This window comes from Vicugna pacos, chromosome 17 (genome assembly GCF_048564905.1).
Source record: "Vicugna pacos chromosome 17, VicPac4, whole genome shotgun sequence".
Taxonomy (NCBI): domain Eukaryota; kingdom Metazoa; phylum Chordata; class Mammalia; order Artiodactyla; family Camelidae; genus Vicugna; species Vicugna pacos.
In genome coordinates this window covers 24,832,009-24,855,008 of record NC_133003.1, presented here as the reverse complement: position 1 = coordinate 24,855,008, position 23,000 = coordinate 24,832,009, and the positions used below count along the sequence as shown (strand labels likewise).

At 47.7% G+C, this 23,000-nt stretch overlaps 1 protein-coding gene across 1 annotated transcript in view; it reads right to left on the bottom strand.

Annotated features, from left to right (window-relative positions):
* Positions 1-23,000, bottom strand: part of CACNA1D (calcium voltage-gated channel subunit alpha1 D) — a 296,274-nt gene that overhangs the window by 69,333 nt on the left and 203,941 nt on the right. The window contains exons 10-21 of the mRNA XM_072941507.1: positions 17,188-17,275; positions 16,848-16,907; positions 15,838-15,864; positions 12,448-12,608; positions 11,290-11,515; positions 10,948-11,155; positions 8,494-8,614; positions 5,086-5,200; positions 4,512-4,581; positions 3,844-3,910; positions 2,948-3,095; positions 815-944 (exon numbers count right to left, since the gene is read on the bottom strand). Of these exons, the coding sequence (XP_072797608.1) occupies positions 815-944; positions 2,948-3,095; positions 3,844-3,910; positions 4,512-4,581; positions 5,086-5,200; positions 8,494-8,614; positions 10,948-11,155; positions 11,290-11,515; positions 12,448-12,608; positions 15,838-15,864; positions 16,848-16,907; positions 17,188-17,275 (1,421 nt within the window). The remainder of the gene's footprint in view (positions 1-814; positions 945-2,947; positions 3,096-3,843; positions 3,911-4,511; positions 4,582-5,085; positions 5,201-8,493; positions 8,615-10,947; positions 11,156-11,289; positions 11,516-12,447; positions 12,609-15,837; positions 15,865-16,847; positions 16,908-17,187; positions 17,276-23,000) is intronic.

Genomic DNA, 23,000 nt, shown 5'->3' with positions numbered 1-23,000 from the left:
ACTACGGTCAAGACTGGAGAGGCAACAGGCTACTGTCCTCTGAAGCTGCCTTGCCTCTGATTGTTCTCAGTGCTGAGTGAGCTGACCTGCCGAGGCTGAACTGCTCAGGCAGGAACTAATTTAGGTACCAGTCTCTGCCCAGCATAGACGCTTAGAAGGGGTGCTATCCCTAAACTATGAAACTGATTAATGATAGAAGACTAAACGCTCTGCTTGTTTTCTGTGTCAAGTCACCTCCTGCCCCTCCAAAACATAGTTCTTCTCTGCTGAACCCCTCAGTCCTACACCTGTCACCTCCCAAACTTGTATTTCTCCTTAGTAATGGAGCCATGTGGCTTTGGGAATCTAAATCCATGTAAGAGAAGTCTTCCCGCCAACCCTAAATAAGAGCTCCTGGGCATGTGATACCCTTGGTTTCAATTTTACTTTCTCTCCTGCTGGATGCTGCCACCAGGCAGAAATCTCGAAATAGGTGTGCGTGTGAATTTGACCAGGGAGGGGAAAAGAAGGACCAAAACACTGGCAACAAGGAACAGGGAGGCAGAGAGGCACAGTCCCTGAATACACTAAGTTACTGCAGAGTATTTAAAATGAAGTGTAACATGCATGAGTCCATGAAGGTTTGTGTCCATTAAACAAAAGCTGTCTGGCACTTACAAACCTGAAACATAAAAGGCCTGAAGGTGAATGAGAGGTCTACTCCAGCTTTTACCCTCGTGGCCCCTGCAGGTCCTGCCTGGACCACAGCCTCTGCCTGAGAGCCCAGAACTGACCCCCAGGAGCCCCGCCCTGCTGACCTCGCTGGGGGGCTTACAGTGTTCCGGAAGGAGTGGCTGCGGATAGGGTCCTCAGCCGCCAGGGCAGCGCTGCTCAGCATGATGAAGACAAGGATGAGGTTGGTGAAGATGTGGTGGTTGATGAGCTTGTGGCAGCCCACTCGGATCCTGTGGGGAGAGCCGTGGCATAGACGCAACCCCAGGCAGGGCCGGGGAGACGACCCTCCGCCTCCCGCATGCTGGGGCCACTGTGGTGACCGATCAGGCAGAAGGCGGCTGTCCCACCCAGGAGATTGGAACCACTGGGCCCTTGAAACCCCGAGACAGCAGACCTCAAGGAGTCGGGTGGCCACACCATAGAGACCACTCACTGAGTCCTTAGAAGTGGGGATATGGTCCTTCTCAAGGTGAAAAAGTAAGGCTTCAGCATGTGAAAGAACTTTCTTAAGGTGACACAACTAGTAGGGACCAGGGACAGATTTCCAATCCAGATCTGATGGTGACGTTTTCTCACTATAACAAGAAGCCCAGCGGCTCACTTTCCCTGCCTTGGAAAGGAGATGGACTTCAGAGCTCATCACAACAGCTCACAAAGAATGCAAGCAACCCCTTTCTTGCACTGCACGTGGGCCGTACCAAAACAGGACCACAGTAAGCGGGGCTTGGTGGAATCTCCTATTACGTGGATGTTCTGTACTAAGTGCTACTTTTCTTGTTTGGTGGAGGGAGGTGACCCACAATAAGTACCTCTGAGAAAGTGAAGTGACAGTTACACAATCTTACAAAGATCTTACTGCACTGTGTGATGGAGCCATCACAGGGTCCCACGGTCCTGGGCAGCAAGGCAGAGCAGCATGTGCACAGCACCCCAGCCCTGGCTCTCCCCATGGCTCCATGAGCCATCAGAGCCTTTCCTGCTGCCCCTGAGGGCCTATGGGCTAGTTAGTGCAGTCAGTGCCTAACTACCTTTAACCTCAGTATCTGACTTTGGATTTAAAGATTTTCCCCCCCTATAGAATACATGTAGGTTTCCTTTTGAAAAGATTTTTTCACTTTCACAGCCAGAGTCAAATTTTATATGAAGGTGACCCCTTGCTTCCAATCACCCCTCTGGGTCTGCTTAATGCTGGGATGTCTCTCCTGGAGAGCTTGCAAGCTATTAGCAGCAGGGGAAGGCTTTCCAGGGCTATGAAGGAAGGAGTGCTCACAGCTTTGGGGGAAAATCAATCCATTCCTCCAATATAATGAGACTGTCGGTGTCAGTAATGACGGTTGAGTAACTTTTTTAAAGAGATATCCAAATTCTCAACAGTGATGACCTGTGAAGACTATCATTAAATCTTCAAGTTTGTAAGGACTGCGGCCTACCTTGCCTCCCACCTGTCTCTCCCTGGAGCCTGTGAATTGACAGAGTTCTTCTCTGGCAGCCAAGACCTGCTTCCGCAATTCTAGACACCTTTACAAGAGCCATCTATTTCTGTAGCATTTTACTCCATCCCAGGTGATTTAAAGCCCAGAAACCAGCTAGAAAACCCCCATCTCGTCTTATAGTACTTGTGAGTAATTACCATGTTCCTGGTGAGCACCTTATCTTTTAACAGGAGAAATGCTACTCTAAGCAGGATATTATGGAGCTGCATTGAATAGATACCACCTATAAAATATCACTGACTGATATTACTTTACCATCATAAAACTCAATAGGGAAAAGTAATCAACTAAACTGGGTCACTGGGTGAAGATGCTGTGCATAAGCTGGTCAAAAATCCTCAGCCCCATCTTCACAGAAGACCCCTGGTGAAGAAAAGTTCCTCTGGATGGAAAACACAGGCGACAACCCATGGAGCACCAGAGCTGCGGGCTCCAACCAAGCCCCAGGCACTGTACCCCTGCTGTCCTAGTGCAGGGTTTAGCAGGGACGAGAGTCTGGAATGGTCCTCCTCCCAGGACCTGGTCACACCCCTATGGCCCCTGGTCCAGGCACAGGAAGGTGAGGAAGAGATGAATAGAGGGCAAAAGCTAGGCTGGAGCAGGACAGGCGTCAGAGGCAGCCCGGGGGTCCTGATGTTCAGGTGCAGAAAGGGGCTGTGAACCACCTACCCTCACCCCATCCCCAGCCACCCACAAGCAACCTGTAGGGTCCTGGGAGAGACTAGAAAGGGGATATTTACGGGTTGGTCTTGCTAAGAATGAAGAAAGCGCTCCCTTCGGGAATAGGGGCAATTTTCTCTTTCATGTTCAACTCAGAGATTCTGCGAGGACGGGGGCCAGCTGGAACCTCAGGCTCATCCTCCTCCTCCTCTTCTTCCTCTTCACCTACTTTAAAGGAGACACTTTTTTTATAGACATGAAATAAACAAAGACTGCATGTGGTTTGGAATTATTACTCTCAATTTCACATGAAAATTTGGCTTAAAATGTATCATCATCTATCAGCTTAGATTCATCAAAACCCTTCCATATATGAACTGAGAGTGCGAGGGGGTGAGGCGGGCCTGAAAAGGATGCCTGTCTGGTGAGCGTGTGGAGCTGTGGGAATGCGTTTAAGATCTGAGCACAGGTAGAGGTAGCAGCAGTGGGATTCCCACTGCCGCGTTCTGAGCACCTGGCTGCTTCCCCAGTAACCTCCTTGCTCAGCTCTAGCCTGAAAAACTATGTGGGATTTTAAATTATACAGTCAGTCCCCCAGGCTCCCCAATGTCACAGTCCCTTCTACGTCAGCCAACAAAGGCCCCGGTCAATGTCAAAGTGTCAGGTGAATGTTGATAACTGGTTGCCTCCTTGAGAGATGTCCTGGGCAAGGCGGGGCTTGCCCTGCTCCACCTCCGAGTTCTCCCCTCTCCACCTGGATTCTGGGTTACATAAGCTGCCTACAACCATAAGAAAACGCAGAGCTAACTGGCCCACATGGGGACTAGATCCATGGCCTTGGTGGCCCTGGCAGCCTCAGCAGCCCTGCGTGTGCCCCAGCTGGGCCAACTGGCCACAGATTCAGCCACTGATCAGAGAGGGAGCAAAGTCACACCCTCAAGAGCTGAGAGCCTGTCTATGGCCTCTGCCACCATACCTGGCACATCACAAGGCGGGTAGGGGTCCTTGTCCTCATCCTCTTCTCGGTAGTCGTCAATTGTAACCTGGGATGACAGAGAGGTCTGGGGAGGAAGGGAGCCTCTGACTTATACATACTAGCGAGGGGCAAAGACTTGACTCTGCCGTTCAGCACAGGGCAGAGAAGTCGTCTCCAAAGTGTGTGCTGTATGTGACTGTGTTGGGATGGCAGTTGCCCCCCAGAAATGACTCTGCTCTGAGGGCAGACGAGGAGAAGATGTGTCACTCCTACCCAGCCATGGACAGCCGGCACCATCCCTGCCCTCCTCCTCTCCGTCGCCGTCACACACACTGTATGAGAACTACACTGCAGATTCTGCCTCCCTACAGGGGACCTCACTGAGAAGACACTAACACAGGTCAGGTCTGGCCACATCATTCCAATCAAGAAAATACATGTGGTCAGACCAGTTCAATATTTATCATACCAGTTCCCTGGTGAAATACTACTGATCACCAGCCAAGTGCCTCAAGTCACTCAGAAGCCCCCGGAAAGCCAACGTCTGTGATAGGGTGACATACTCTCACACCCAAATGTCACACACATCACTGTCATGGTGTAAAGGGCACATTTACGGTGGTATCAACAGAATCATTTTGAAACAAAGGGGAGAACATAACACATACCTTGTTGTCACTGTTGGCTATCTGGTTGACTTCTGGTTTGTTGTTCTTTTTATTTTCCAGGCTTTCTTTTCTATAGAGAAGGGAACAGAACAAAAGAAACCAAGTAACCATATTGTTTTGTATAAAAAAGCTAATCAGCATTCTGAATCAACAGTGGCCCAAAGAAGGACAGAATTTAATTGGAAACAACCCTAACAGCAAGAACACAGCACAACCCACACTCAGAGCTTCCTGTTCATCTCAATGCACTGAATTCATTACACAGATCATCTTATTAAAATTCTCATCCAAGAGCTAATCAGCGTTGAATGCATCATTTATTTTATGACACCAAAATTAACCACGTGATTCTTTAAGCATGGGGATGTGCGACTCCCACTCCCAGCTCTGAGGGGCTGAGAGTCAAGGGCCTGGATTCTGCCTAAGATTCCACCCGTTTTGATGTACCTCACAGGGCCATCCACGATCCCCACCACACAGCAGCCTGGGAGCTGCCATGCAGTCCGTGCTGCCCACCAAGCCCCACCTGCAACTGGCTCTGCGGGTTAGAACCCTCAGGTGAAAACGGGGTTACCTGGCAATCTTTTTCCTTTCCTTTTCTTCAGCTTCCTCCTTCTGAGCAGTGTTCAAGCTTTCAGCATCAGCCAAGTTGTCTACAGCAATGGCCAAAAAGACATTCAGTAGAATATCTAATTTGAATGTTTTAAGGGTACAACACGTTTCAAAAGGCAGCTACATACAGTGAACAATGGCAACATCACACCCCTCGGTGTTTCAGGAGGCTGGTGACAGGTGACTGTCCCCTAGTGCTATATTCACTTGGTAAAGCCAGGGGGCCAGAGCCCCATTTTTCAAAAAGAACTAGAGCCTGTAGAAGATAATCTGGAAAAAAGCAAAATTAAGATTCACCGAAACCCAAGAAAACCTGCAAACGTCAACACTTCCGCCCCTGCGTGTGCCTGGGCATGTGCGTGTCGCTACATCTAGGTCTCTATGGCTGTGACACGTGTTGCATAAAACAACCTATGACAAACAAATGGCATTTTTATGCATCTCACTCTATGCATTTTACTTCTTTTAAAACACACACCACCCACACCTATTTATCTGGGGTGTTTTCCAAAATAAACCTCATGAAAGGCTACACATCATTCAAATGATGATCCCATCACACAAGACAGTCTGAGCCTTTCTCATCTGAAATGATCATCTGAATCTGTGAACACCTCGTTCACTCATTCATTCCACAAACACTGTCTAGAGCATGCCTGACTCACGGCCAGATGGCGCCCGACTATTATTTTGCATTGTCCCACTGTGGCTGTATCTTTGACTCTTGTGGTTGAATTTAATTTTTGCAAATAGTAAAAAGGTTTTGAGCTCTTACTATAATGCTATATGCGTGGTTTCCTTGCGTGACTGAAAAAAAAACTATGAATAAGATTCCCAAATCAGAAGATTTCTTATTTGCTAGCATTTCTGTACCATTTTTGAGAAGCACAGGGATCAGAGGGCCATAGGTCAAGAGGATTCCCTTCTCCGACTAATGCATCCCTCTGGCTGATGCCCAGCCACCCACATGCAAGATGAAGAAAACCCAGGGACCCCAAGACAGAAGAGGCACACCACGGTCCCAAAAGCCCTGAGCAATCTGAACTCGCAGGTAGGTCTCTCAGCATGTAAACAAACATAATCTAACAAAGGACCGATGGTGAGCTAGCTTAAATGTGAGTGAATTCTATTAAGACTTTCAAAACACCTTTGACACATTAGACTATTTTTTAAACAGAGCTGCAATGAGCCTGAAGCAGCAGTCTGTCCCAGACTAGGTGATGGTCGGCAAGAGGAACACTCCTCTGAGGGGCGTGGGGTGACTGTGGCTCACAGAACAATGAATCCTGGGACTACCTGTATTGAGAATTTCTACTAGTGATCCCGATAAAAAAAACACTACATCTCTAGTCTCACAATGACATGAAACTCTCTTAGGTAGGGGAAAGCAAATCTAGAGTAAGAAAGCACAGGAAAATCTTGCATATACGTAACAGATGGTTTCTAAGAGCAAATACCCCGTGTTTCATCTGTATTTGGAGGCATTATCCACCAGATCCTCCTCAACAGTGGTGTGCTGTGGAGTTCATTTGAAAAGACCTGCTAAGCACCTCTAAGGTGCCAGACACCATTCTGGGTGCTGGGAACATGGGAGGAAACAGGCAGACTGGAGTCCCCGCTCCCAAGGAGCATCCATTCTAGTTGAGAGAGACAGAAAATAAATGATTTAAGTATTTCAGAGAGCGGTACACATGCTACAAAGAAAACACAGCATCTAACTGGATAGAAAGGGGCCAGGGAACACTTGTCTGCAGATTAAAGCCAGGATATCACTGTGGCCTAATCATGAAGTGAGCAGTAAAAGAAAATACTGATTATTCACTAAATAAGTATTTACCAAGGGCTGAATGTGCAAGACCCTGTGGTGTAAGCCATGAGAGATGTGAATACAAAACAAGATTCCTGACTCAGGATAATTCTCATCTAGTTGGGAAGATGGAGGAATGTCACCCCAATATCCAACAGACAGCAGACCCCACAGGCAGTAAGAGGCACAGAACCTAGCAGGAGAGCTCACCCCTGGGCAGGAGGAGGGCAGTGGTGGCTCCGTGCAGCAGCAGAGGCTGGCGCTGTAGGATTTCTGTGTTGAGAGAGGGACTTCCATAGAATAAACTGCAGCACAAAGCATGATCCCCACAGGTCTGCACTGGATTACCACCTTGAAGAAAATTCACTAACAAGCAAGAGAAGAAGAAGCGGAAAACAGCTCAAAGGATCTAGGACTCCTCAGGAGAAGAATCCAGATTAGGATTCTTTAAAATAAAACAGGGAAGATGAAGAGGTCTCCTTTGGTCTTTGACCAAACCTTTATTGAGGACCTGCACATAACAGGTTTGGGGCCGGGGCAGGGGCAGAGAGAAAGCAGACACAACTGAAGTCACAGGGTCATGAAGGGGCAGAGTGAGGTAACGAGAGATCTGAATTTTCAGAAGCCTAGAATTAGAGAGTACTTCTTGGCAGGGAAGAGGATTAAGTTGGAGAAAGTCACTAAGCAGGATAGAGCAGTTGGCCAATGGGTGCTTGACCCCCAAAGACGTACAGATCAGCAAAGCAGAATTAGGTCAATCCACTGAAGATGGGTCCCCATCTGTTATGAAGGGTCTTAAGAAAATATAGATATACCCCTAACCTCTTAATGGGGCTCGGACCAGGTCACCCCAAAACATGCCAAGGTGGCGTATTGATGATTGTGAATTAAAGTTACTTGAGAAAGAGCTGGTACAAGTAAAACTCTGAATTGCCTTTTGTTTCCCTAAAAGCAGGAAACAAAGCTCCCATAGAAAGGCATCCTCCCCAAGCCAGGAGGATGGAGAACATCCTTGCTGTTGGAGACAGGGAATGTGAGGCTGAGACAGTTATATATAAACAATGCTTGTTACCTCTCCATCAACTTGCTACTCCAAGCAAACACCCTTCCATTTTGTCAAATCTTCACAAAGAACTGATTCCTTCTCTAAAAAGGTATATAAGCAGCCTGCTTTGGTCACTTCTTATGTCCCATACCTACGGATTTCTACCTAGAAGGCAGAGGGACATTTTTACTCCCTCCACACTTAAGAGTGATGACACAGAGAGTAACGTGCCTTTGCATGAAGCCCTCCCTCAGGACCTGTGCAGGAGACGTGATGTGATGCCGAGTAGGTGACCACTGGTATGGCCACGTGCCTTCTCAGGCTCCTTCCCACTGGCTGCGCTCACTCCTCAAAGTCTGAGACTTGCTTCTCCCATGCCGTCCCAGCAACAGTGAAGGAGAGCACATGAACTCCCCTCCCCCACACAATTGCTACCACCACTGCTATCGGAAAACTCAGAGAGGAAGACCCCCAACAAGACCGTGAGATGAGATGGCCCTGCTCGTTCTGAAGGATACAGTTACCGCAGATGAAGAGGATGATGAAGTAGATGCAGACGATCATTCCTGAAGATGATGGGCCCCCATACGCCATGATGCCATCATACATCACAGCATTCCAGTCTTCACCTGTCAGAATCTAAGAGGTCAAGACTGGAGTCAGCTGGCAGGTGGAGTTACAATTCCCATGTCCTCCCAGTGCTCCTGGTGGCTTCCCATGTCTGCTGTAAGCTGCTTCTCACAATCCAGTTTGCAATGAACAAATCCATCCACTCTTCCATAAAGTCTTCAAAACACTATTCTTAACCACACAAATTCATGAGTTAACTCTTGTGGTGAAAATAAGGTAACATTCCACATAAGACGTGTATACCCTTTGATTATATGCGAGCCAATTCAGTCCCCTCCCCAGGAGAATGCTGCTGCTGCACCTCTCCAGGACCTCTGTCTGTGCATTTGAACACATATGTACACATTCTGAGAAAGCAGGAAGTTGGTGTCTTCTTTAATTTCTTAGACATAAAGGGTATCATACTATTGGAATTTTCTGCAATTTGCTTTTATTCCCCCCACTCAACAACATACTCCTGAGACCCTCTGTGTCAATAGGTTCATGGTCATTGTTTTTAACCACTGCATAGTATTCCTCATAGCTAATTAACTGTGGAAATGGAAAACTGTATCTACAATGTGAATCATACTCAGATTTGAAAAAGTAAAGCAACTCATAGAAAACGAACTATAAATGGCTCTGAGTCATATGAAAAGACATCCAGCTTCACTCCTGACAAAATACCAACTACAACTACAATGAGATGCCATTTTCATCTACCAGACAGGTACCCATCAAAAAGTTGGAACACTCACTGTGGTGACAGGGAGTGAGGCCACAGGCAGTCTCTACACCCCATCCCTGGAGGCTGAACTAACACAGTCTTAAAGAGAATACTTGGGCAAGAGTGTCAAAGGTGCATATGGACATTCACCCTTTAAACCAGTAATTCCACTCGGGGGAATTTATCCTACAGATCTACTCACACACGTGCCCCCTGGTGTATGTTAAAGGTCACCCACTGAGCCAAGACTAGATACAATCAAATATTCACCAGCAGGGGATGCTTCATGAATTATAGCACATTCACACCATAAAAAATACACAACACTGAGAAGGAGGAGGCAGCTGTTTATGGACCTGTAAGGAAGGGTCTTAAGGACACCCTAGGCGATAAAAAGAAAGGTGAAAAAAAAGCATGTAGAATGAGCTACCATCTGTGTAAATTCATCTATGTAGGTATGCAGGTGGGCAAATGTATTTATGTCTGAAGAACATACAAGAATCCGTGTAATGGTAGTTGCCTCCTACAAGGGGAAATTGGGGGCTGGGTTGGCGGGAGACTTGTTACTTTATATGTTTTTAATATTTGAATTTTGTGCCACACATACAAGTACTATAAAAACAACAACCACCATACAGATTTCTGTGAAAGAAATCAGAAAAAATAATAATTTGTCAGTGGCCAGAAATTAAGCATAGTTCAAAAAATTGAATTATATCATACTATATTGCTATATAACAGTGACAATAATTTCAATCACTTCAAAATGACCACGTGGGCAAGAACCTCAGCAATCATTCTGTCTAGGCTCTCATTTTTCAGAAAACAGGGGCTTTCCGAGGTCATAGAGCTGAGCACATGGGACGTCCATGTTCACTGCCCCTCCCACCAGGCCTTCCCGCCTCTCCTGGAGGGGAGAGATCGCAAGTGAAAACCAACAAGGGCATACATGTCTTTTAAATTTACCTGCCAAGGAAGGGTTTCAGGTCACAATATACAAGAAGGGGGTTTAGAACACTCCGCTTAGAGCCAGGTTGGGTGGAGAGGCTGGGCCTCTGAGCACAGGGCAACCTGGGAACCTCAGACACTGTTGCTCCCTTCTCGGCCTGATGCCTGAAAAGAGCTCAACAGCAGAGACATCCTAAGAGTCCATATATCCCCATTACATCACACGAGAGAAGACAACAAAGGGGCAGAAAGCTGTCACAACTCCTTAATCACCCTGATTCCCCTGACTGTAGACCGAAGTATTAGGGCTTCAGAAGTCACTTCTTTGCAAAAATCCGTTATAACCAGGATTATAAACTTGCCTGAAATCAAATATTAGCAAAGGACAAGAAGAGGATTTTAGAGTCTATCTCACAGGAACCTCAGAAACCTCATAGAATCACACAGAAGTTTTCAGTTTATCATTTTGTAATACATCTAGAGGTCTCACAAAAACATGAAATCACAGCACATAGATTTGCTGGAGTGAGATACTAAACAAATGACTTAAATGACACAAAATTCATCAGAGTTGTTATTAGGGCAGAGGTTCCTCATACAATAACAATGGAATCATTCTGTCCTATTGAATCGTGGACAAAGTGGCCTCTCACAAGGCGCGGCCCGGGGAGGGGAGGGCAGGACTCACCTGGAACACCGTTAGAAGTGCTTGAGGGAAATTATCAAAGGTGCTCCTCTTGGTTTGCGTTTCGTCGAAATTAAACTTGCCGCCGAACAGCTGCATCCCAAGCAAGGAAAAGATGATGATGAAGAGGAAAAGCAGAAGCAGCAGCGAAGCGATGGACTTCATGGAGTTTAACAAGGATGCCACCAAGTTGCTCAGGGACGTCCAGTGCCTGCAAGTCAAGACAAGGGGGTGAGCCCAGAGTGCCAACTGGGTTGGAGAATGTCCCCTGGGCAGGGACAGGGGATAGGGCTGACCACCACCCACATTCAGAAAATGCCTCCAGTGAGACGTGCTGGTCCTCACCTGGTCACTTTGAAAATTCTCAGGAGGCGCACACATCGAAACACAGAGATGCCCAGGGGAGACATGATTTCCAGTTCCACCAAGATGGTTTCGGTAATTCCACCACACACCACAAAGCAATCAAACCGATTAAAAAGAGACACGAAATACGCCTGGAGACCCAAGCTGTACATTTTTACCAGCATCTCGCAGGTGAACAGAGCCAAAAGGACTTTGTTAGCAATGTCTGGAAAGACAAAGGGGCACACATCTTCAGGGTCTCATCAGGGAAGAGGCTCATACTCCCCTCTCCCCATCTCTCTCCCACCAGTCCCTGCCGGAAGTGCCCCCAAGTACCTTTGTCCCTGTCTTTGCTATTTCTCCCCATGACAGAAATATGGTATGAATGTTTACAGTCCATTTGTCTGCCAGGTTCTAGTCCTGCTTCTGCTACTACCTAGACATGTGGCTCTTGGAGAAGTTCCTTGCTTTCTCCAGGCCTCAGTTTAACTGACTGTGAAATGGGGAGGGGCTGCTGACCACATAATCTCTGATGCTTCCAAGCACTAAGAGCATATGATTCTGCATTTAGATCATCACACTTTTTGGTTTCAATTAGTCACCAAGAGATCTGTCTAGTCTTGCTTACAGCACCACGATCTAAGAAGCAGTTGCCTATCAAGGTCATTTCAGAAAATACCACACCCAGCAGGTTAGAGAGTTGAACAGATCTGACAATGCCAGGCAGGACTTCACAAGAGCTCAAAACCATTAAAACTCAGAATGGGATGAGCTCCCCAACCACACTGCTGGGGCATTTGAGGTAGAGGAACAGTTATCATTGCCAAGGATACGAGAGAGGGAAAGAAAGCTTCCAGAGGGGCACGGAGAAAGGACATGAAGTCCCTTCCAGCTGCAAGATTCTGTGATCCTCGGCTGGTCCCAGGGTCAAGCCCGTGAAATGCTCTGAAGTTCATCAGCTCCAAGGTGCTTCATGGCACAGATCACAATCCTCCTCCAAGTGCACTTCGTATCTGCACGTTTCTGCCGTCTTCCAAGTTAATCACTGGCAATGTTCCTATACACTATTACACATCGATCAGAAAAGACTATATCGCAGCCGGACAGCCTCAGGGAATCCCCTCTTCAGAACAAAAAGAGAAAAACCTCTGCTTATACCTTGAATCTGTGTCAACCAGTCAGGCTGGTTGTAGTGCTCGGAGGAAATGGTTAAGGTGTTGAGAAACACCAGGACAATAACCAGCCAGTAAAACGTGACAGACTTCACAGCAGCCCTGCATCTTCGGCGATTGAAGCGGTTCCAGCGACGCCAGCGTCGGCTGAAAGAGAAGCAAACGTTACTTCCTAGATGACAGACACAGCCCCGATCACCACCACTGAGGAGTAACTGCGCCCCAGAGGCCCAGATAGGGGTGGGCGTGCAGAAAGGAGAGAGGAGAACAAACGGCACAGTAATGACCAGAGCTTGTAAGACAACTTTTAAAACTAGTCCTGACTTGATCATGAAATCAGTTTCCTCCCTATGGCTTTAGATAACTCCATAATCTGTCATATGCAGTCCTCAAAGTGGTAAGGAAATCTAGATATTCACAGAATCACGTGCAGATGCAAAACTGAGCTCACACACGTACGTGGTTCACACTTCTACCGTGTGGCCCGTGGAGCTGTCCGTGCTCTTGGTGCAGAGAGACACTAGCTTTCCATACACATCTCTCACAGCATCTATCTCAATCATCATACAGAATTATCAGGTAGCGAAGTGCTCAAAAACCTGAGATTTCCTTTTAGAGAAACTTTCAGTCCTTTCTTAAATCCGGGAGGTTCCTCTGGAGCCTGACACAGAGTTGTCAATGCTGAGTAGGACGTGAGTCTTACTGAGTCATCAGGTGTCCTTTCTAACTAGTGATGCTCAAAATACACCTTTAGGAGAAGAGCCAATATTGAATCATGTTTCCATACAAATAAAATGAGCTGAGCCAAACACACAAGTAGCATGTCCTCTACCAACTTTCAGTTTCCATATGTAATCAGAGGAATTATTCTTTCCCTTAGCCATCTCCCGATGGGCAATGTTCCCTGCCACAGGATGGCTTGGTGAAGGGGGTCCCAGGGAGGAGCCAGCCAAATAGCAACATCAGCCCTGTGCTCAATGACGGGGGAGGTGGGCACTTGCTCTAAGGCCCTGAGTCAGAGGAATCTCTAAACTGTCTCCAGGCTGCAGCCCTGCTGACTCAGCTGCACTGCTCTGCTAAGAACACCGTAACCCAGGGACCAAAGAAACAGTTGTGCCAACTCTTCAGCAAGACCTGGGACAAGCAGGGTACATTTTGTTATCTCTCTTGCTGTGTGGTTTCCAATGGTAATAGCAGCTGGAAACAGGATAACTGTGGAAAAATTCCACCAAGGATACTAAAGACTTTCCCTGCAAGTCTGGGCTTCTCCTGTGATGCGTAATTCAGGACACACAAGCAAGATGGCCTCAACAAGAGGTGGGTCTATTTATGCTGCAGTGACAAGACACAGGTGCCTCCCAAATTCAGGCAACCCCACTGTCACAGCCCCTGAAACCCTGCACTGGGCACTGGGCATGTGGAGATGAAGAAGGCAGGTCCATGGCCCCCATCCACGAATAGCACGCTGGGCTGTGGCAATTACAAATCCACACCAAGTACTATGCCTAGGGTACTGGGTTCAGGAACAATGAGAAAGGAGCTGCAACAGATCTTTGGAAGAGTCAAGGAAGGCTTAGCCAAAAAGTTGAGATTTGGGTTGGCTCTCAATAGCTGAGTAAGAGTTAGCCAGGAGGCAGAGGGCAGGGCACTCCACTCAGTTCCCCCAAACAGACTCAGGTGGGAAGAAATAGACCGCCTGTCCATTTGACATCTGGGGAGTCGTCCAAAGCTCGGACTCCTTGAGTGGGGAGCGGGGAGAGGGGCAATATCAGGGTGGGGGAGTGGGAGGTACAAACTGTTGGGTGTAAGACAGGCTCGAGGATATACTGCACAGCACAAGGAATAGTGGCAATATCTTGTAGTAACTATAAATGGAAAGTAACCTTTAAAACTGTAAAAAAAAAATTTTTTTTTAAATTTTTAAAGGATGTAGGATATTTCCATCATTCAAAAAAGTTCCTTCATGGCCCTTTGCAGTTAATCCACTCTCCTCACTCCAGCCCCTGACAACTACTGATCTGTTTTCTTTCTCTTTTATTTTGCTTAATCCAGAATGTCCTATAAATAGCATCATACAATATATAATTTTTTGAGACTGGCTTCCTTCTCTTGGCAAAAATTCATTTGTGATTCATGTGTGTTGTGAGTCACTGGAGATTCATTTGTGTTGTTGATCTTTCTGGAGTTTTTTATTTATAAATTATACATATTTAATGTTTATGAATATAAACATTCATGCAAAATTTTTTGTGTAGGCATCTAGCTTCATTTCTCTTATAAAAATACCTTAGAAGGGGGACTGCTGGGTCATGCGGTAAATACATATTTGACTTTACAAGAAACTGCCAACTTGCTTTTCAAATGACTATGTCATTTGACATGCAGCAGTATGTAAAAATTTCCACTGATCTGCACCCTTGCCAAACATGAGACTGCCCGATTTTTAAATCTGATCTCTTCTATAGGTGTGTAGTGGTATCTCATTGTGATTGTAATTTGCATTTTCCTAACGACCAGTAGTCATTTCATGTGCTTATTTGCCATCCATATCTCTTCTTCGGCTATATGCCTGTTAAACATCTATTGTCTATTTTTTATTGGGTTGCTTTCTTATTTTTGACACTACTCTTTATACTGGATACTAGTCCTTTATCAATTATGTTTTGCAAATATTGCAAATATTTTCTCTTCTAGTCTACAGCTGATCTGTTTCTTTCAAAGAGAAGTAGTTTCCATTTTTCCTGTTATGGTCAGTGCTTTGGGTGTAATACCCAAGAAACCTTTGCCTAACCCAAGGTCACAAAGGTTTTCTCCTATGCTTTCTTCTAGAATTTTTAAAGTTTTATATTTAGTTCTATGTCCATTTCCAGTTAATTTTTGTATACAGTGGTAGAATGCTGTCTTTAACTGAAAAATAGTATTTATACAGAAGAGTAACAAATCCTTGGTATATGTCTCAATGAGTTTTTACTAATTGACTATGTAACCTGCACCCAGAGCAAGAAACAGAACGTTATAAGCAACTCAGGAAACTTCTTGAACCTACTTTCGTGGAAAAGTTTTAAGCATAAAAATGACAAGGTATCTCTTAGAGAAATGACTCTGGGAGGGGATAGGAAAGGTTGATTAGTAGGCAAAAACATCATTCATTGCTGCATCTTGTCAGTCTATTTGTTTTGGTGGGAGATCTTTGGCCCTTACTACACTGTTCTCCAAAGCAGGTACTTACTGTTCACTGGGCAGATTGATCTTCCATGTGAATGTTAGAGCCCACAGAGTGAAAATCAAGTCTAGAGCAATCCTACGTAAAATTAAGAAGTTAGAATGTAAAAAACCCATACACAGGCTTAAGAAAAAATAGAAAGAAGATACTGACCTGAGCTTGGATTTTGAGATGGCTTGACTGAAAGAAAGACAAAAAGAATATGACACCTGTTAGGAAGGCTTGAGCGTACACTCCCCGGACCTTTGGGCAGAGATACTGTAAAAGCCATGCATAGAAGCCTGGCCTGGGCACCCCCGGCTCTTGCAGCTGGCCAGCAAGGGTGACAGCGGAGCAAGCAGGGGGCCAGGCAAGAGAACACTCTTAGCTGGATGCCCCGAGCAGCCCTGGTACAGGCAGCGAAGTCAGGGGTTCCTCTCCCCGCCACCCTAAATTCCTCAAACTGAAACCAGCAGGGCCTCTCCCGCCCACAGCCCAGCCTCTCATCTCACCAGCAGCACGTGCTGCTACTATAGCCCAAGGAGCACTGGGCTGGGAGCCCCAGCTCTGCTCCTCACTAACTGCGGGAGCTCTGGCAGGCAGCTCACCTTTTCAAGCCTCAGTGTTCTCAGCTGTAAAAGGGCAAGAGAAACCCATCCTCTGCCTACTTCATGCTACTGTAGGAGGGCAGAGCAAGAGAAAGGAGGCAAACTCACTTCATCAACTGTTGAGTTTTCTGCTTCTAACACATTATCTTTATGGACCTCTGCCAAGGAGATCAGATTCTCTTAGAAATGACATCTGTACTGGACAGACCTAAGACCTAAGGGACACCAGCAGGAAGCAAACAGGACTGCAAGGGGTTCCCCCAAGGCAGGCGGGACTCTGCACATTCCACGCTGCTGGTGTGCCCACTGCTGCAGCCCAGCTCAGCTAGAAAATAAGCCAGTGGGTGTTCATGTGTCCTCCATGGTGCGGAGAGGGTGGTGCAGGGCTCCACAGAAAGAGTGCAGGAGTGGAGGAGGGCGTGGCCTCATCATCCAGCCGCTATGCATGAGGGTGGGAGATCCTGCGAGTGAAGGAAACTTAAACGTGTAGCACATTCTATCAGCATCTCTGCCATACAAGCTCTTAGTCAAAGCACTGATGCCAGCCCCAAACTTGGAGGAGAATCGGCCTTTTACCCCCACCGCCGACAACCAGAGGGCCCGGCCTGCGCAGCGCCTCTTCCTCTCCACCAGCACCTAGTGGACACAAGGGATGGCCAGGTTACCTGGCTCACCCCACAGCAGGCTCCACCTCAGCAGGACAGACTGCTTTGGAGGAAGTGGAGGTGAAATGCTGGGGGCCTGGGGGCCCTAGGATAGGAGGAGGAGGAGGACCGAGGGGTCCAAAGTGAGCCTGCCCACCCCTCCTGCACTGAGGCCACGGCCCCAGGGCTCCACTGAAGTCGGGATGTCTTCCTCAGAACTGCTTCTCTAAGAAGCCAGAAGGAGCCAAGAGGGAAGGAGCTCCCACACTCACCAGAGGCTCCCACAGCAGCCTTGGTTCTCGCCTTCCCCGCTCACGTTCTCCGTATTCACAGACTCTGTCTCACTGGTGGGCATGCTGGCTGTGGGGAGAAGAAACACTGGAGATGCAGTGATGGATGCACTGCATGCCTGGGGCGGGACAGATGTGACCTCGGCCTCCAGGCTGACCCTCTGGGAAACTGGCAAGAGGATGAGGAGGGTGCGGAAGGGTCCTCATGGGCTGGACCAGCAAAAGGAAGTGCTGAGAAGCCAGGTGCCTCCATGGTGGGGGGGCCTCACTTCCATGATCTGCTGAGGAAGCCCAGAGTCCCCCAAAAGGAAGAAATCCTGTCCACCCAACTTTCCAAGGAAACTAGGGACCACACAGAACCCTGCCGCTGTGCCTGGCACCAGCCAACTCTTCTGACTTCCAGGTCTCTGCTGAGAGGTCCCCAAAATATCTCCATTACAGCCACACCTTTTCTCATCCCCACAGGTGTACTCTAGAAAATCTGTGAATAAACCTATTATTTCATAAACAAATTCTTATTTTAAATACACTGAAGGAGAGACAGTATCATAGAGGGAGGAGTGCATGAAGGTACCAGGCACATGATCTTTTCAAAAATTTAAGGATTCGAATCATTTCAGTTAATTTAGCTGCTATTCTTGCGCCGAGCTCGTAAAACCCACATGCAGAAAATGCAGACCAAAGATGCTGGCACCAGAGCACCAAGAAGTATAATCTTATGGGTAGAACAGGGTTTTCCTCAAATCAGCAACCAGAAAGCAAAGCTGACTGTGGTCCCAGTGCAACCAGGGTCTCTGGGTAAGTCTCCTTCTCCCACAGCAGGACGCTGAGCAGAAGCAGAGGAAATGTGGAAAAGCACCCACTAGCACTGGGAGGCCCAGAGACCCACCCAGAGCCACCACCTGGCACGTGGGTGTTTTTTTCCTCCACTTGATTCAACCCTAGAAATGTCACAAATGTGCATAGGAGATCAGGCAGTAAAGGAGGTGCAGGATACAATGAGGGCCCAGGCTCTGCACCTGCCCTGGAGGCCCAGTGGGAGAGGCAGCCCCCAGGGGATTTCAACCTTCTGGGAAAAGAGCTACCGCAGGGGTCAGGAGCTCCAGAAACACATAGTAAGGAATGACTAATTCTGCTCTGGGGTCATCGAAAGTCGAAACACAGGCGAATCACCCAAACACATTCACTTCTTTTCCCTGGTGCATAATTTTGAGCCACAGAGGCCTATCGTTCTTATAGACCTAATGGTGTTAACAGGAAGGTCCTTCCTGCCATGGGCTCTGCCCATGTGGCTCTTCTTAGGCAGGATGCCTCTGTTTCATCTGTGAAACCTGGCAGCGGTGCCTGGAGTGCTGCAGTGAGGAGTCCGAGGCCAGCCCAGGCATACAGGGCAAAGGAGCAGGACCAGTGAGCTCTGTCTGGGCAGCTGCATCTCTGCTGACCCTGCTCAGGAGACAGGATGTGGATGACATGGATGAACATGGACCTGACTCAAACGGCCCAGACAGCTGAGAAACATCTTTTCTGAGGCATGAAAGAAGACTCTTTCTTTTTGTGAGCACCCAGAGAACTGAGCCTGCTGGGGCAGGGGGTTGGGATGGGGAGTTCTCAACAGCCATCTCCAGGCACATTTAGACAAAGGTTTCAAAAGTGAAGGCAAAATGAGCAGAATTACAGATGCATGGTATATTACTGTATTCTCAGAATAACTTCTTTCTTCCTTAGTTAAGTCAGAGGAAACCAACTACAAACTTTGATTCATTTTTTTCACAACTTCATGCAAAACAAAACAAAAAACAGAGACAAAACCAAACAAACCAAAAACAAACAAAAAATCCACAGTCCAACCACAGAAAAACCTTTGATTCAAAAGTTCCACAGAGGCACACACACACACACACAGGAGGCAGTCCATGCATTTCTCTTCCCCATGACTGTCCCGTACTCTGACTTCAGCAAAAGACTAAAAAATTGTAAGAGTCAGCAAAGTTCACCATTACAGGTACCTCCCATAGGGACACCCTTCTCTCCAGGAATAGGACAGAGAAAAATCATGGTGGGAGACCCTGACAAATGTGACGAGTCATCCCTGTGAAACGTCTTTCTTGGTGGTTACTGCCACTACTAAGGGGACAGAAGCTGAAAACAGCAGAACATGGGGGAAAGCTTGGGAGGGTTCTCATGCCCCAGTTAGGTCCTGGCTCTGCCCAGGGCAGAGTCCTACCCTTCTCCAGGCTTCAGTGTCCTGTTTGTAGGATGAGGACACTAACTCCACACTCTTGAGGGCCTCTTCCATCTCTAATTGTTTAATACTTCATGGTTATTAATCATATTGTAGCTTCAGTCATTATTTCCAGAAGAGCAAAACTCTTCTGAATGGGTTAAATCTTTGTGACTTTGAGGCCATATCCTATGATGGTATCAATAAAATAGCTGTATTTCATTCCTAAAGCTCTGATTTTCAAATAATCTTATAAATTACACCCTGCCTATAGAAAACGTTTCTGACATTTCAAGGGTTGAATCAACTTGTTTTGTATTCCTGGCTCTGTGCCAACCACCAGTGAACGAAATGTATAAGTTGCACCCTAGACTAAGACTAAATGGGGAATAAGAAATAAAGCCCAACTCCCCAAGCAGAAACAGAGAGGCTAACTGTGGGGCACAGTGTCAGGGCTACCCTGATGGAGAGAGGTCCTCCTACTCTCCAAGCAGGCTCCATCCTTCAGGTGGGGTAGGACGGTGGTTAAGAGCAGGCTCGCAGCTTGGCCAGATCTAAGTTTAACCCCATGCCTGTGACTGACCTTCTCCAAGGCTCCATTTTCTCACCTGTAAAATGGGGAGTACCTACCTCACAGGGACATTAGCAGAACTACAGGAGGTAAGATACAGAGGGGTCCACGGTGTCGGGCAATTGGCAAGGCTCGTAAATGAATCTATCATCTCAGAAAAGCTTTCCTGGAGCTCCCTGGAAGCAAGGCCACATCCCCCAGGATGGTCTGAACCCAGTGTCACTTCACGCTGTCCATGTCCACTACCGCACAGAGGATTCGTGTGTGAACAACCACCCACACTTCTGCATCAGCCTTGTCCACCACTCCTAGTTTGAATCTTTTCTGTCTGAAACTGAGTTACTTCTCACTTAGCCGGCTGTAAGGAGAGCAACTTTTCTGTCATAATTATTTGACACCCATAGAGCCACAGGCCCCTAATCTAATCAATCTGCTCCAGAATCATGTCACCAGGGCTTAGGAGGAGAGGATGGGGCAGGAGGAGGGGAGGACAGTGACCATGCTAGAACGTGATGACCCTGTTTGGTCCCAGAAACGGATCTCATACCAGTCCCTCCATTTAAGCCGAGGAGCCAGACTCTGGCGGGGGGATCCGGCAGCCTTTCCCTCTGCCCCAGCCTCTCCCTCCTGGCCACAGGAGAGGAGAGCACTTCCTCTTTCAGAAGCACAGAAGACGCTAGGCCCAGAGGGCACAACCACAGAGCCTGTTTGTACATTAAAACATTTCACCCTTCACTGGCACCAGGCATTCATTTTTTTAATGTTCATAAATTGATATGCGTTTCACTTCATTCAGCCCCAATAAGATCTCGTCTACGTTTTAAAAATCCAAGAGAGGAAAATCACAGACTGTTAGAACTGGAGGGGGCTTCTGAGTTCATGTTCGTTTATGAACAAACCCTGTGATTTCACAGATGAGCGCACTGACCCACTTGCCTCGGGACATGCAGCTCAGATGTGTGAGGAGAAAGCTCTCCCGCGCCCCTCCCACCACACCACCCACCCCTGTGGTTCCAGTACCTACTTAAATATGCTGCTGTATGTTTCGGTATTGGTATGTGTTGACACATACCTAAAAAACCACAAATCCCAAAGTTCCAGAAACCAAGAAAGCCTGTTACCCACCAGCCTTGGTGTGCTGTCCTGATGACCTTTATTAACCCCTAGAAACCAGGTGTACAGCCAGACCACTTCCAGGAGATCAGCTCAGCAATGGGAAAGAGTACAAAAATCCAGGTGAGATGGGGACAACTGGGACTTTATAAAAATGCCAACACAAAGAATTATAAAGACCTAAGTGAGTAAACCCACGGGCGAATTACCAGAACATGTGCCCTTCTCCTTAACTGGCTGCCACAGTGCCATGACTGCCCCATTCACGGTGATTGCCCTGTCCCCTTCAGCAGGGATTCAGGGTTTGCTGCAGGGAAGTGGCTAGATATAACTAGGGGTACAGCAGAGAGACCCTCAGATCTATAGGCACCAGTCCCTCCTGCAGAAGAAGCCAGGGCCATTTGCACACAGAGACACGCTCTAAGTCCTTTTCCCTTACACATTTCAGGAAACTTTAGAGACTTGTTGAGGAAGTTTCCACTTTTTAAAGCGTAAATGTGAAAACGATTTTCAACGACTCTGGCTGAAATCAGGCATTAGGACAAGCGTGTCGCCCGTGATGGGATGCTGACCTGCACTGCAATCTGCCTGCTGAAAATCTGGGCAAGCTCAGGGCCCATGCTTTGCAATCGATTCCAGGCACTGGGATCTTGAGGGGAGCTCCAGGGTAGACCTTCCGGCTGTGAGTGTGGGCGTGCCCAGCGCTGCTGTCGGCGAGGGGTGGTGCCAGCCAGCCAGTAGCCCAGCACACCTCAGACTGTAAATGAGAGCTGCCGGGGCTGCCCCAGGCAGCCTGGGCTCAGCCTCCACTCGGAGAACTGTCTCTGGATACTGGGTCATGCTATTTCTCTTTAGGATCTAACTGTAGGGCCCGGACGCCATCACGGGTAATGCCACACAAGACAAATCAGGGAAACACGCTGCTTCTCAGACAAGCACAAGAGCATCTTCCTCAACATGGGAATATTCCTCTATCTACTCTCACTCTGAAGGACAACATGCTTCTCAACCTTATCTGCCTGGCTTGTGAATCCAGAGGGAAACCAACACAAAAATAGATACATGCACATGTGCATGGGCCTGTGTGTACGTGCACACACACTGGTGAATGAGTCTGTGAGGGTCCAAATAGACAGCCCCCAAATTATGCCCACCACGAACAGGCACAGCAAAATCTCAGACCAACTTCCTTCAATGATGGAGGCCACTGAGCCCGTAGACTCTAGGACAAAAGTCAGAGAAGCCTGGTCTCTGTCACTGGCCACACAGGACAAGTCCCCTTTCCTCCCCGGACTTAGGTACCCAATTTATTATTGCTGTCAGGCAATCTCATCTCTAAGACCCATTTACCTCTGACCTTACAGAATGGCTGTAAAGAGAAAACATCCACAGATTGTCTGGTTTTACTACCATCGCCAAGGGGGTTTCCCTTGTACTCTCCCCAACCCCCAGCTCAGTAACGACAGCAGGTCATGAGCAGTACTGTGAGTGGCTGCCCACCATTCAGGGTTCCAAGGCACTTCCAGGCAGAGCGCCCTGGGGAGTAGAGCCGCACAGGAAGGAGCATCTCTCGAGAGCCCTCTGCCAGCCCTGGGTCCCTTGCCAAGTGAGCCCAGGAGTCCCCAGCCCTGTCCTGGAGCCAATCACACAGACAGCCTCACTCACAGATGTCCCTGGCCTCTAGGACCCCAGCTCCCTTGCTCTCTACAGAATGGGCTTTCTTGCATATTCAGAGGTCTCTTTCAGCATTTCCCTCCGTGCCCCAGCAGCCTAAAGCTCCTCACTCCTCCCTTTCAAAGGAGGGGAGGTGGTGAGGTTAGACAACTGAGCAGGCAGGATCATGGCTGTCTTCCTCGGGGACAGGGGCTCTGAAGCCAAGATCTTGGGTTT